This window comes from Muscardinus avellanarius, assembly GCF_963383645.1.
Source record: "Muscardinus avellanarius genome assembly, chromosome: 12".
Classification (NCBI taxonomy): domain Eukaryota; kingdom Metazoa; phylum Chordata; class Mammalia; order Rodentia; family Gliridae; genus Muscardinus; species Muscardinus avellanarius.
The window spans coordinates 40553075-40569184 of NC_137798.1; the positions used below are offsets into that span (position 1 = coordinate 40553075).

Below are 16110 nucleotides of genomic sequence, written 5' to 3' on the forward strand. Positions count from 1 at the left end.
GTCCATCTTATTGTTAACAGCATAAGAAAACAGAAAATAAAATTTCAGATAAATATTTAATTATCATGCAAAGCAGAAAAAAGTTGAATATATACATATACAATTATTAACAAATATGCAACCATGTGGACAAAATTTGAAAGTTGACTATATAGAAAATATGAATTTTAATGCTAGAGAATCCTATATAGATGGATTTGTTCAAGAGCTTCTCTGTCAATGTCCTTTGGTGGGTATACATCATAGTTCAGTGGTACCTCTTCGACCCAGAGGGATAACTGTATATTAACCTAGAGAAAAAAAAAAGATTATAAACAAACATGAAAATTGCAAAATTATCCTATTTTCTGGAATTTCATAAAATCGTCACTCGTAATTAATTAGTAGAGATGTGTGTGTGTGTGTGTGTGTGTGTGTGTGTGTGTGTGTAGTATTAGGGATTGAACCCAGAGACATTCTAGCTGAGCTATATCCCCAGTCCCATTTCATTTTTTGTTCTGAAACAGGGTCTCATTAAGTTGCAGAGGGCCTCACCAAGTTGCTGAGGCTGGCCGAGAATCTGCAATTCTTCTGTTTCAGCCTCCCAAATACTGGGATTACAAGTGTGTACCACCGCCTGGCAGGACAGATTTTTACTGCAATAAACAGAAGTACATGTTGTCACATGAATAATGTTTTGTTGTACTAAATGACAGGTCTGTGGATTTAAAGACTTAATTTACTGTGATTTTGAAAGAATAAATATAGAGTAATTAAAAATAAAAGATGAAAATAACAATGGGAATACACATAGCACAGAGAAACTGCTCTTATATACACAGTGGGGAGAATCCTACCACATTCTTCATTACACCCTCCCTTTAGGTGGCAAACTTGAGTCCCTGCCAGAGAAACGCTGCAGCCAACACTACATGTATCTGATGATCAAAGATGTTTTCTTAAGCAGGAAGGCAACAGAGTTTTCAAGAACTTATGTACAAGATTCATTCATAAATAATAATTTCCAATGGGTATTTGAACAGATTTTTGTATTTAGGGCAAAAGCTATAATTTCAGTAAATCAAAAATTACTAAATTATTTCCATATATAGAAATTAACATAACCTGGAGATCATATATTCAAAAAGGTATGTTTTTGTGAATATGGAAAACTAAGTTGGATCACACCTCTGATGGAGGAATCTCACAGGGAGGAAATGAAAATGAGCACCATAGCCGGGCGTGGTGGCGCACTCTTGAAATCCCTGCGCTTGGGAGGCGGAGACAGGAGGATCACACTAGTTCGTAGCCAGCCTCGCTGGCTTAAGAGACCCTGTTTCCAAATAAAAAAAATATAAAATAGGTCTGGGAGTGTAGCCCGGAGGTAGAAGGGCTTCCAGGAACCCCAGTACCACACATACACACACAAAAGAATAAAAAATAGGGCTGGGGGTGATGGTCGGAGGTAGAATGCCCCTGGGTTCCATTCCCCAGTACCAAAAAAAAAAAAAAAAAAAAAAAAAATAGCACCTTTCCTTTGTCTTTTGGCACTAGAAATTGAAGCCAAGGGCAGTCTACCTCTGAACTACACCCCTAGTCTATTTTATTTTTTATTGTGAAACACGGTAACACTAAGTTGCGGACAGCCTCACAAGATTGCTGAGGCTGGCCATGAACTCTTGTCTCAGTCTCCCAAGTACTGGGGTTACAGGTGTGCGTGGCTATATCCAGCCTTTTTAATTTAGAAACAGGGTCTTGCTAAATTGCTGAGGTTGGCCTCAAACCTACATGCCTCCCATCTCAACCTCCCAAGTACAGGAATTACACGTATGTGCCACCATTACCAGCACAACTTTATATATATACACATACATTTCTTATTTGCTATAACAAGCATGAATTAACTTTAATTTTTTAATTTTTTGCAGTACTGGGGATGGAACCCAGGGGCATTCTACCTCTGAGCTATACCCCCAGCCCTATTTTTAATTTTGAAATAGGTTCTCACTGAGTTGCAAAGGGCCTCACTAAGTAGCTGAGGCTGACGGCGAACCATGATCCTCCTGTCACAGCCTCCCAAATGATGGTCTTACAAGCGTGTGCCAACATACCTGGCTATGAATTAACTTTAATATAATTTGTTCTTTTTTTTTGTTCTCCAGTACTTGGGATGGAACCCAGGGGCATTCTACTTCAGAGCAACACCCCCAGCCCTATTTTTTATTCTTTATTTTGAAAGAGTCTCACTGAGTTATATACTGCCTAAGTAGCTGAGGCTGTCCATGAACTGCTATCCTCCTGTCTCAGTCTCCCAACTGCCAGGATTACAATCATGTGCCACCACACCTGGACAATTTTTTTATTCTTTATTTTGAAACAGGGTTTCACTAAGATGTGGAGGGTCTCACTAAGTAGTTGAGGTTGGCTACAAACCTGCAATCCTTCTGTCTCAGCTTCCCAAGTACTGAGATTACAAGTATATGCTACCATACTTGGCTTGATGATTTTTTAAAGGAGGAAATAGGTACTTAACTTATTAAGGAGTACTTATGCAAAAGAAAATCTTCACTAAAGAAAATGACAATATTCTATATTAACAAATATAATAAACTGGGCACTGTGGTGCATGCCTGTAATCCCAGTACCTCTGAGGCTGAGAAAGGAAGATGGCAGGTTTGATGGTAGGGTATGGTAGCAAGATCCTATTTCAAAATAAAATAAAAAATAATCTAGGGGTATAGTTCAGAGGTAGAATGCCCCTGGGTTCAATCATTAGTACCACAAAAAAAAAAAAAAAAAAAGAGAGAGAGAGAGAGAGAGAGAGAGAGAGAGAGAGAGAGGGAGGGAGGAAAGAAAAAGGATAGTACCTCACATCTGGGGATCTCAGAGTTTGACAAATACGATATATATATATATATATATATATATATATATATATATATATATTTTTTTTTTTTTTTTTTTTTTGGTACTGGGTATGGAACCCAGGGGCATTCTACTTCTGAGCTACATCCCTAGCCCCCCCCCTTTTTTAAATTATTTATTTTGAAACAAGGTCTCACTATAGCCTCACTAAGTAGCTGAGACTGTTCTCGAACCTGCGATTCTCCTATCTCAGCCTCCAAATGCTGGGATTACATCCATGCGCCAACACATTCAGCTTCACAAATACTAATTAACTTAAAATAAGTGTTAATTTATTGGGTTGAATTTTATTATTATAGGTATCAGTCTTTTGAGCCAGGCATGGTGGTGCACGCTAGTAATCCCAGTACTTGGGAGGCTAAGACAGAGGATTGCAGTTCTCAGCTAATTAAGGAGGCCCCCTGCAATTTAGTGAGACCCTGTTTCAAAGTAAAGAATAAAATCTGGGCATAGTGGTGCATGCTTGTAATCTCAGCATTTAGGAGGTTGAGACAGGAGGATCATGGTTCAAGACCAGCCCCAGCTACTTAGTGAAGCCTTTTGCAACTCAGTGAGACCCTGTTTCAAAATAACGAATTAAAAATGAGGCTGGGGGTGTAGCTTGGAGGTAGAATGCCCCTGGGTTCCATTCCCAGTACCACAAAAATAAGTAAATAAATAAAGGAAGAATAAAAATAGGGCTGGGGGTGTAGCACAGAGGTAGAATGCCTGTAGGTTCCATTCCTAGTACCGCATTAAAATAAATAAATAAATAAATAAATAAATAAATAAATAAATAAATAAATCAGCCTTTTTTTCCCCCTCCTTTTGCAGAGCTAGAGATTGAATCCAGGGGTATTTTATCTCCAAGCTACCTCCACCCCCAGAACTTTTTTTTTTGTGGTACTCGGGATGGAACCTAGGGGTATTCTAGTCTACCTCCAAACTATCCCCCCAGCCCTATTTTTTATTCTTTATTTTGAAAGAGGGTCTCACTGAGTTGCAAAGGGCTGTCCACGAACCACAGTCCTCCTGTCTCAGCCTCCCGAATGTTGGACTTACAAGCATGCATCACCAAACCCAGCTCCCCAGAACTATTTTTTATTCTTTATTTTAAAATAGTCTCACGGAGTTGCAGAGAGCCTAAGGAGCTGAGGCTGGCTAGGAGTCTGAGATCCTCCTGTCTCAGCTTCCCATGTACTGGGCTCAGCCTTTTTTATATAAAAAATCTAGGGAACAAAGAAATGGTTGTGCAAGATTTCAAACTGTCTTTGAGGCCTAAATGCACAAAATACAGAGTCTTCCAGTCTATTCATTTAATTTTAAATGTTGAGTAACTTTGTTCCTTTGTTGTAAAAGAAAAGTTATAATGTGAATGTCCTAAGCCCCTTACAAATCTTCAACAGTGTTAAGTAACCCAAGCTATGACCCCACAGTTAGAAAACTGCAGAGAAGGGAATCTATATCCAGATAAGAATTAAAATTTCAGAGCACTTGAGGCCAGGAAATAAACCACAAACAACAGCTTACACAATAAGATCGTACTATCTGTCACTATTTCAGACAGAACATTTCTGGAGTACTATAATAGCTATTTGGAAAAAACAAATAAAAACAATCACACAACAAAAGTCAACACAGGAGAAAAGTTCTGACAATAAAAATACTAGAAAAGTGGCTCATGTACCTGAAGACGTGAGAGAGATTCTTCAAGACTTGGTACTGTCAGTAATAATGATCTTTGCTTCCTTACATTACGGCTGATATATTCCCAGGCTCTACAACACATTAAAAATAAGATATTACTACATACGTATTAGAAGAGACAAAATGCAGAACAATGACAACACCCAATACTGGCAAAGATGTGGAGTACTGAACTCTCATTTATTGCTGGTGGGACTATAAAAAGACTGGGAGACAATTTGGCAGTTACTTATAAGACATACAGCCCTGGGCACGGTGGTGCACACTTGTAATTCCAGTACTTGGAAGGTGGAGAGAGGAGGATGGCAGGTTCAAAGCCAGCCTCAGCAACCTAGTAAGGCTCTCAGCAATTTAGTGAGACCCTGCTTCCAAATAAAAAATAAAATAGACCTGGAGGTAGAAGGCTTATGGGTTCCATCCTCAGTACCACACATACACGAAAAGACATATACTGGGCATGGTGGTGCACCCTGTAATACCAGTACTTGGGAAGCTGAGACAGGAGGACCACAGGTTCAAGACCAGCCTCTAGTGAGACCTTGTTTCAGAACAAAAAACAAAAGACTGGAGGGTATAGCTCAGAGGTTCAGCCTTTAGTGAGAGAGACAGACACACAGACAGATGGAGACAGAGATACAGACATACATACAACACTATTTCTCCCCCTCATATGGTAGTATTGGGGGAATCCCAATTGAAAGATTGAACCCAAGGGCATTCTATCACTGAGCCCAGCCATTTTTATTTTTTATTTTGAAACAGGGTCTAGATAAGTTGCTACAGCTGGTCTTGAACTTGCAGTCCTCCTGTTTCAGCCTTCCAGGTACTGAGAATATAGGCATGCATTACTACACTTTGCTTAAAAACTATATATTTTTACTACACAACCTAGCAATTGTGCTCCTTGGTATTCACCTTCAGGAACTGAAAACTTATGTCTACATATAAATCTGCAAATAAACGTTCACAGCGATTTCATTCATAACTGCCAAAATGGAAGCAACCAAGATGTCCCTCAGCAGGGGAATTGATCATCTGTGGTACATCCAGACAATAGCTCAACACTGAAAAGCAAGCTATCAAAAAGGCAGTCAGAGGAGGAACTTAAGCGAATATCACTAAATGACATAAACCAACTGAAAAGGCCATATTCTATATGATTCTAACTATGATAGTCTGAAAATGGTAAAACCACAGAGACAGCGAAAAGATCTAGGGACAGGTGGAGCAGAGGGCATTTTTAGGGCAATGAAAGTACTTGAGCTGGGCGTGGTGGCGCACGCTTGTAATCCCAGCATTTGGGAGGCTAAGACCAGAGGATCGCGGTTCACAGACAGCCTCAGCTACTTAGTGAGGCCCTCTGCAACTCAGTGAGACCCTGTTTCAAAATAAAGAATAAAATATTGGGCAGAGGGGGTGTAGCTTGGAGGTCAAATACCTCTGGGTTCTATCCCCAGACCTGCAAAAAAAAAAAAAAAGGACTTTGTATGGTATTTTAATGGTGGATACATATCATCATACATTTATCCAAATCTGTCCAACACTAAAAGTGAACCCCAATGAAAATTAGGAACTTTGGGTGATTATGGTATATCATAGATTCATCACTTTTAGTAAATGCACTACTCTAATGGGGTGCTAACAATGGAGGAGCCAGGCGTGGTGGCGCACGCTTGTAATCCCCGCGCTTGGGAGGCTGAGACAGGAGGATCGCACAGGTTCGAAGCCAGCCTCAGCTACTGTGTGAGGCTCTCAGCATCTTAGTGAGACCCTGTTTCCAAATAAAATATAAAAATAGGTCTGGGAGTATAGCCTGGAGGTAGAAAGCCTCTGGGTTCCACCCCCAGTGCCACACACACACACACAAAAAAAAAAACCAAAAAACCTAACAATGGAGGAGGCTATGCAAATGTGAGATAAGTCCAGAGGGAATCTTGACATTTCTTTGATTCTGCTACAAACCTCAAACTGCACAAAAAAAGTAAACTATTAAAAAAAAAACAAACTTAATTTAAAGCATGCCTGTAACAATGTTTTTATTACCCAGGCTACAAACAAAGCAAAGTAAAACAAAAGACCCAGAATGTTAAGTTTTATCAGACACTGGGAAACATTAAAAAAAAAAAAAAAAAAGGCTGAGACAGGAGGATTGTAGGTTCTAGACCAGTTTTAGCAACTTAGCAAGATCCTGCTTCCAAATAAACAATATAATAGGGCTGGGGGGGGGGTAGCTCAGAGGTAGAATACCTCTGGGTTCAATCTCTAGTGCCATAAGACAAAAATAAAAATAACAGAAGCCGGATATGGTAGTACATGCCTATGATCCTAGTACTTGGGAGGCTGAAACAAGAGGCTTGGAGGTTTGAGGACAGCCTCAGCAAGTAGTGAGATTCTCATCAGCCTAGCAAGACCATTTTCAAAATAAAAATAAAATAGGGATGGGGGTGTAGTTTGGAGATAAAATGCCCTGGGGCTCAACTGCTAATACCATTACAACCACTAAAACAAAACAAAACCAAAAAATAAAAAATTCTTGAGGTCCTAAAGGGACACTGGCTGAGACCGGAGGTTCGTGGTTCCCAGACAGTCTCAGCTACTTAGTGAGGCCCTTTACAACTCAGTGAGACCCGGTTTCAAAATAAAAAATAAAAAATAGGGCAGGGGGAGCCAGGTGTGGTGGCGCACACTTGTAATACCCGTGCTTGGGAGGCTGAGACAGGAGGATCGTGCAGGTTCAAAGCCAGCCTCAGCTACTTAGTGAGGCTCTCGGCAACTAAGTGAGACCCTGTTACCAAATAAAATATAAAATAGGTCTGGGAGTGCAGCCTGGAGGTAGAAAGCCCCTGGGGTTCCATCCCCAGTACCACCACCCAAAAAAAAAAAAAAAAAAAAGGGCGACAGGGGGTATAGCTAGGGATTACAAGCATGTGCCACCACACCCAGCTTTCAATATTTTCAATATTCAGAAAATTTCCATAATCAATTTTTTGATTTTTTAATAAAAATCAAACCTGGGAATATTTTATTTTCAAACATTTATGTAATATTTTGGTTACCTGTCATTAATTTTTGTTTTTGTGGTACTGAGGGTGGAACCCCAAGCTTTTCTACCTCAGGGCTTTGAACCTGTGCGATCCTCCTGTCGTCACCACGCCCGGCTACTTGTCATTAACTTTAAAGGCAAAAAGCAAATCATACTTTGTTTACTGGAAGTTATGTTTAAAGAGGGGACTATGATGAAAACATCTGTGTTCACAATATACTGCTGGGCTGTAGTGTATGACCCAGATCCTCTCCCAATCTTGGTGAAGTATGACCAAATGACTGGCTTTCTGCTGGGCAAGCTTCTTTTCAAATTTATTATTATTATTATTATTATTATTATTATTATTATTATTTGCAGTACTTGGGCTGGAACCCAGGGGCATTCTACCTTCAAGCTACACCCCAGCCCTATTTTTTATTCTTTATTTTGAAACATGGTCTCATTAAGTAGCTGAGGCTGGCAGTGAACCCACAATTGTTCTGTTTCAGCCTACCAAGTACTATGATTACAAGCGTGTGCCACTACCACCAGCTATCAAATTATTTAAATTGGAAAGTGGCGCATGCTTGTAATCCCAGCATTCGGGAGGCTGAGACCGGAGGATTGTGGTTTGCGGACAGCCTCAGCTACTTAGTGAGGCCCTCTGCAACTCAGTGAGACCTTGTTTCAAAATAAAGAATAAAAAATAGGGCAGGGGCTATAGCTCAGAGGTCGAATGGCCCTGGGTTACATCCCCAGACCTGGAAAAAAAAAAGAAATTTAAATTGTTAATTTCATAGTGACATTAACGAAGTGGTGGCAGATTAAAGAGGTTTAGCCATTCAGGATTCTATCCAGCATCAATTATTTGGCCTACAATTCTGTGCATTTTAATCTTTGTGCAACAGAAACCTATAACAGAAAAGTAAATACATTAGTGTAATTCCACTTCATACATGTGGAAAGGAGGTTTCCTGCATCTAGAGTACTCATATGCCTTAGTTGATTCTCATTATTTTGTGACAGAACAGCATATTCTATTACTATTATTTTGGTACTGGAAATTGAACCCAGGAGCATTCTACCTTTGAGCTACACACCCAGCCCCTTTTATTTTTTTGTTTTGAAATAGAGTCTCATTAGGTTGTTTAAGAGTTTTGCTAAGTTGCTGAGGCTCCACCTGTCTCAGCCTCCAAAGTACTGATGTTACTTCACAGAGAAGAAAAGGTAGAAAATAATAACTACAAAGAAACACTGGGACTGTTATCTAATTGTATCCTTAACTACTTAAGCAAATGTTTGGATCCTACGATCATTTTATATCTGTTAAAAATTAGATGTGCTGGGTGTGGTGGCGTACGCTTGTAATCCCAGTACTTGGGAGGCTGAGATAGGAGACCCACGTGGGTTCGAAGCCAGCCTCAGCTACTTAATGAAGCCCTTTGTAACTTAGTGAGAACCTGCTTCCAAATAAAACATAAAATACCTCTGGGGGTGTAGCCTGGAGGTAGAAGGCTCCTGGATTCCACCCCCAGTATCACCAAAAAAAAAAAAAAAAGAAAGAAAAGGGACATAAGCTGGGTGTAGTGGCAAATGCCTGTAATCCCAGAATTTGGGAGGCTGAGAGAAGAGGACTGCAGGGTTAAAGACAGCCTCAGCAAGTAGCGAGACTCTCATTTATTTCAAAATAAAAATAAAAATAGGGCTGGGGGGTTTAGTTTGAAGGTAGAATGCTCGTGGGCTCTACTCCCAGTATATACTCACACACAAAAATTAGAAGTTGACATTTTACAAAGTCAGATAGTTTTTTATTTTTGTCATATATAACATATTTCTTTGTTAAAATAATCTTGTAGTTGAGGTTACTTTATAAAAGTTTAATATGAAAACATTCCTACTATACCAATCTCTTCATACCTGGTGGATATATTTCAATAACAGATTTCTTGCTTGAATAAATACGCACCTGGCCTGTTCTGCCTCATTAAGGAAATATTCGAAGACATTATTCATTATAACAACATCTGCATTTTGCAGAAGTGAATCCTGGGTACAGATATCTGCATGAAGGACCTAAAAAAGAATGCATTCATTTAAGAGAACAGGAATAAGCCAGGTGTGGTGGTTCACACTTACAGGCCTGTATCTCTGATGAACTTGGATGCAAAAATACTAAACAAAATACTAGCAACACGCATTCAAAACCACATAAAGAAAATCATACATCATGACCAGGTAGGGTTCATCCCAGGGATGTAAGGCTGGTTCAATATACGAAAATCAATCCATGTAATTCATCATATAAACAGAATCAAAGACAAAAATCACATGATCATTTCAATAGATGCTGAAAAACCATTTGATAAAATCCAACATCCATTTATGATAAAAGCACTGCAGAGAATTGGAATAAAAGGAACATATCTCAACATCATAAAGGCAATCTACAATAAGCCCACTGCCAACATCATATTAAATGGGGAAAAACTTCTAAGAATTCCCCCTAAAAACAGGAACGAGACAAGGATGTCCATTATCACCACTTTTCTTCAATATAGTACTAGAGACTCTAGCCAGAGCAATAAGGCAAGAAAAGGAAATCAAAGGAGTACAAATAGGAAAAGAAGAACTCAAACTTTCACTATTTACAGATAACATGATACTATATTTAGAAAACCCAACAAACTCAACCAAAAGGCTTATAGAACTGATCAACAAATTCAGCAAAGTGTCTGGATACTAAATCAATCTTAAAAAATCAGAAGCTTTTCTGTACACCAACCATAAATCCACTGAAAAAGAAATTCAGAAAACACTTCCACTGAGATCTCCCACAAAAAAAAAAAAAAAAAAAAAAAACTTAGGAATAAACTTAACCAAGGAGTAAAAGATCTCTACAAAGAAAATTATAAAACAATGAAAAAAGAAATCAAAAAAGATCTTAGAAGATGGAAAGATCTTCCATGTTCATGGACAGGCAGAATAAATATCATTAAAATGGCCATCCTTCCAAAAGTGATCTATAGATCCAATGCAATGCCCATTAAACTACCAAGATCATTCCTCACAGACATAGGAAAATCAGTCCTTAAATTTATTTGGAATAACAAAAAGCTCAGAATAGCCAAAGTAGTTCTCAGCAACAGAAACCATGCAGGAGGAATCACAATACATGACTTTAAACTATTCTACAAAGCACTGTAATAAAAACAGCATGGCACTGGCACAAAAACAGATACATAGACCAATGGAGCAGAATAGAAGAACCAGAAACAAGTTCACACACTTTCAGCCAATTGATTTTTGACAAAGGGGCCAAAAACATACACTGGAAAAGATAGCCTGTTCAACAAATGGTGTGTTGGCAAAACTGGTTAACAGTATGCACAAAATTGACAATTAATCCCATTTTCTCACCTCTCACAAGAGTCAATTCAAGATGGATCAAAGACCTGGAAATCAAACCAGAGACTTTTAAGCTCCTTGAAGAGGGCATAGGTCCAATACTGCAACACATAAGCACAGATAAACACTTTCTCAACAAGACCCCAAAGGCACAACAAATTAAAAGGTGAATCAATACATGGGATTGCATAAAACTGAAGAGCTTCTGTTCAGCAAAGGAAACTGTCAAGAACCTCAATTGAGAACCAACAGAAAGGGAGAAGATTTTTGCCACCTACACCTCTGATAGAGGACTAATATCTAGAATATACAGAGAACTCAAGAAACTCAACACTAAAAAAACAAATCATCCAATCAAAAAATGGGCAAGCAAACTAGACAATTCACGAAAGAAGAAATTCAAATGGCCAATAAATGCATGAAGAAATGCTCAACATCATTGGCAATCAGACAGATGCAGATCAAACCTACCCTGAGATTTCACCTAACTCAAACTAGAATGGCAATCATTCAAAATACAAACAACAACAAAAGCTGGCGAGGATGTGGAGAAGTGGGAACTCTAAAACATTGTTGGTGGGATTGCAAATTAGTGCCATCACTTTGGAAAACAGTATGGAGAATCCTCAGAAGAATGGGAACAAATCTACCATTTGATCCAGCAATACTACTTCTGGGTATCTACCCAAAAGAAAGGAAACAAAAGTACCAAACTAATGCATGTGTATCTATGTTCATAGCTGCACAATTCACCATAGCCAAACTATGGAACCAGCCAAGATGTCCATCAACAGATGAATGGATTATAAAACTGTGGGATATGTACACAATGGAATTTTACTCATCCATTTAAAAAAAACTCAATTACATCATTATCAGGGAAATGGATGGAACTCAGGGACATTATGCTAAGCAAGATGAGTCAGTCACAAAAAATAAGAAATTGGATGCTTTCCCTAATATGTAAAAGCTAAGGAGAAATGGGTCATGGGAGGAACTCTAGATAAAAAAGGAAATTCTATAGAGGAGCAAACAAGACAACCTAAATGAGGGGATGGGAGGAGGGAAGAGGAAATTCTCTAAAACACAGAATGTACTTAAACATATCAAAGCCAACCACGAAGCCAAGCATGGGAAGGAGGAATGGGATGGGAATAGAGTAGGGGCTAAATGGGTGATGTGTACATATATGCCTACACAAGTTTTTTACCCCAATATGATGTATGAATATAATGCACCGATAAAAAAATAAAAATTCCTGTTAGTTTTATAGTTGTTAAAGTAGTGTGTTATATTTCATTGTATATAGGACAGTGAGAAAAACCCATGAATTTATTATTGGATAATGTATTAATTCACTATTATCATTTCCCTTTTAATTGTTAAGATAGGGTGAGAAGGGAGCCGGGTGTGGTGGTGCACACTTGCAATCCCAGTATTTGGGAGGCAAAACCGGAGGATTGTGGAGGATCGCAATTTGGGGACAGCTTCAGCTACTTAGTGAAGCCCCACAACTTAAGTGAGACCCTGTTTCAAAATAAAGAATAAAAAATAGGGCAAAAGGTGTAGCTCGGATGTTGAATGCTTCTGGGTTCCATCCCCGGGGGGGGGGGGGGGGAGTGAGAAGGGATTGGGGAGGGAATAAAACAATTTCCTTTTGTAAAAAAAGGAAAATCCCCAGTACTGAAAAAACCAACAAAACCCCTCACAATTATTAAAAAGAGGCACGCTGGTGCATGCTTATAATTCTAGTACTTGGGAGGCTGAGCCAGGAAGATTTCAGGCTTGAAGCTTAGTGAGGCTATCAACAACTTAGTGAGACCCTGTTTCCAAATAAAAATACAGAATAGGTCTGGGGATGTAGCCTGGAGGTAGAATGCCCTTGGGTTCCATCCTCAGTAAAAACAAATAAATAATAAAACTAAAAAAGAGAAAAATCAGACCCTTGATCTTAATGAGGTTTTTTTTTTTTTTTTTTTGGTGGTACTGAGGTGGAACCCAGGGGCTTTCTACCTCTGGGCTATACTCCCAGACCTATTTTATACTTTATTTGGAAACAGGGTCTCTCCAAGTTACTGAGAGCCTCACTAAGTACTTGAGGCTGGCTTTGAACTTGCGTGGTCCTCCTGTCTCAGCCTCCTAAGCACTGAGATTACAAGCGTGCGTCACCATGCCTGGCAGTATTACTGAGAAATGTTCTCAATTTTACACTGCCCTTAACATCACGGATACTCAGTACTTCTTGGAATGCCATTAGGAGTCTAGGATGTTAGTGAAATGATTCCTTTCCCTTGTAAAATTTTTCCTCTTAGCCAGATGTGGTGACACATACCTGTAGGCTGAAACAGGAGGATCACAGGTTCTAAGCCAGTCTCAGCAACTTCATGAGGCTCTCAGCAAATTGGTGAGACCCTGTTTCCAAATAAAAATAAAACGGGCTGGGTATGTAGCTCTGAAGTAGAATGCCCCTAGGCTCAATCCCTAGCACCAAAAAAAAAAAGAAAAAAGGAAAAAGAGAAAACCTGTTGTAGCCTATCCAGAGGCACTGTGAACTGCTATTCTGAAGCATCTGCAATACCTCCTGAGAGCTTAGAAAAAGATTAAGAACATGTGGGACACGGCGGTGCACGCTGTGGTGCATGCTTTTCATCTCAGTACGTGGGATGATGAGATAGGAGGATCATAGGCTACTCTGTGAGTCTTGGCTACTTAGTCAGGCCCTCCTTGTTTCAAAATAAAGGATAAAAAATAGGGATAGGGGCAGGGGTGTGGGTCAGAGGCAGAATACCTCCGGGTTCATTCAATCTCCAAAACTCAAAACTCAAAAAACAAAACAAAACAAAAAACTGTGAACTTTAAACATTACATAGCCTGTTCAATTAATAAAATACATATCTAGTCAATCTCTAGAGACTAAAAACTGCTGCTAACAAAACTATTAGATACATGGAGAAAACTAAATTCCCGCCCCATCCTTAATCTGACACTTTATCACCGAGCTATACCCTCAGTCTTTTTTCTTTTTTACTTTTGAGGCAGAGTCTTGTTAAATTGCAAAGGCTGGCCTTGAACTTGTGATCCTCCTGCCTCAAGCTCCAAGTAGATGAGATTACAGGTGTGCAATACCCTACCTGGCTAAAAACTCTTTCTAGTAAAATTAGGGAAGAAAAGAAATATGTTAGTGTGATATAATTGTATAACAATTAATTTCTATTAATGTTTTAATATTTAAAAATAAAATCCATCTGTTTTTATACAGCAGCAACCAAGAACAGGTTTAGAAAATGATGCAGAAGAAAATGAGCTGTTATGATATATTAATAGTTAACAAAATACATTTTAAAGAATACCTTTATTCTATCACTGAACTGATATTTTTTTATGACCATTTCCTGCAGCTGGCAGAAGTCTCCATTTAGTTCTACTCCAAACAGTTGCAGTGCTGAGCTGTAAAGGTAACCCTAAAATAGGAAGATACATTTTGATGCAAATGAAACACTTTTTTTTTTTTTGGCAGTACTGGGGATGGAACCCAGGGGCATTCTGCCTCTGAGCTATGCTCTCAACCCAATTTTATTTTTTATTGTGAAACAGGGTCTTAGTTGCAGAGGGCCTCACTAAGTAGCTGAGGCTGTCCACAAAACCGCGATCCTCTGGTCTCAGCCTCCCAAATGCTGGGATTACAAGCCATGCGCCACCACCCCCGGCATGAATCAACTTTTATTGTGGGTTTATCTCTACTTGAAATTGTAAAAGTCCAACATTAAAAATATCCAAAAAAGCCGGGCGTGGTGGCAGACGCTTGTAATCCCCGTGCTTGGGAAGTGGAAACAGGAGGATCACAGAGGTTTGAAGCCCGCGGTGCTGGCTTAAGAGACCCTGTTTCCAAATAAAAAAGTATAAAAAATAGGTCTGGGAGTGTAGCCCGGAGGTAGAAGGGCTTCCAGGAACCCCAGTACCACCAATAAATAAATAAAAAATAAAATAAAATAAGATCTTGTCGTTTACATAAAACTTAGTCTCTCAAACTTAATGCTGATCAAGACCCTGATTATAGTTATTAATCTTCATTACATAGTTATACTTTTAAAGATTGATTCCTTATTTTCTTGATAAAATATTCAACAAATTTGGGAATGAGCAAAGCAATCAAATACAGAATCTGTGCCTAATACCCAACTTCTGCAGTTCCTCGGGAAGCAACATCATGGGAAAGCAAAAGTGGCCTGTATGGAAGCAATAAAATGGAAAACCACACAGTTTGACCCTGAGAGAAGGTGGCCTAAGGTATGTACAAGTTAACGTAGGGAAGCCAGTCTGGTGTCTGGCACTCTGCCAAAGATAATCAATCAGTTAATAAGGATAATAAAACATTGACTACAGAGTATTATGTATTTTTGGTTGCAATAACAAAATTTGAGGGAAAGGTCAAAATATTTTCTGAAGATCATTTTTTAAATCAACATATGTAAAAACCAAGTTTGTACTATAACTCCATCATGAGATTTTGAATATGCATTTTTTTGTGGTATATATGTATATGTGTAGGTATTTAGAAAATTTTTATTGAATGAATCAGTGACTTAATATGGAGAAAAATGTCAATACATAAAAATTTTCAACACTGACACCATATCTATATAGCCACGATGATTTCAGCCTTATGCTTTATGAACAAATCAGAAAATTGGCTAGTTTTGACAAAACATGGTAAATAATTCTAATCTCTAATGTTCTTCAAATGATAAAAAGATGGGCAGGTAGGGTGACATGTGCCTGTAGTCCCAGCACTCAGGAGGCTGAGGCAGAAGGATCACTTGAGCTCAAGGGTTCAGGGATCCAAGCCGGGCGTGGTGGCCCATGCTTGTAATCCCAGCATTCGGGAGGCTGAGACAGGAGGATCGAGGTTCAAGAACAGCCTCAGCTACTTAGTGAGGCCCTCTGCAACTCAGTGAGACCTTGTTTAAAAAAAAATAAATAGGGCTGGGGGCACAGCTCAGAGGTAGAATGCCCCTGGGTTCCATCCCCAATACTAAAAAAAAAAAAAAAAAAAAAAAAAAAGAATTCAGGGATCCAGGTGTGGTGGCACA

The 16110-nt window shown here is 39.0% G+C and overlaps 1 protein-coding gene across 1 annotated transcript in view; it reads right to left on the reverse strand.

Annotated features, from left to right (window-relative positions):
- Positions 1 to 173: 173 nt before the first annotated feature.
- Positions 174 to 16110, reverse strand: part of LOC308270682 (uncharacterized protein) — a gene marked incomplete at both ends in the record, with an annotated part of 31355 nt that continues 15418 nt past the window's right edge. The window contains 4 exons of the mRNA XM_080706714.1: positions 174 to 290; positions 4571 to 4661; positions 9582 to 9688; positions 14371 to 14481. Coding sequence (XP_080562840.1) covers positions 174 to 290; positions 4571 to 4661; positions 9582 to 9688; positions 14371 to 14481 — 426 coding nt within the window. The remainder of the gene's footprint in view (positions 291 to 4570; positions 4662 to 9581; positions 9689 to 14370; positions 14482 to 16110) is intronic.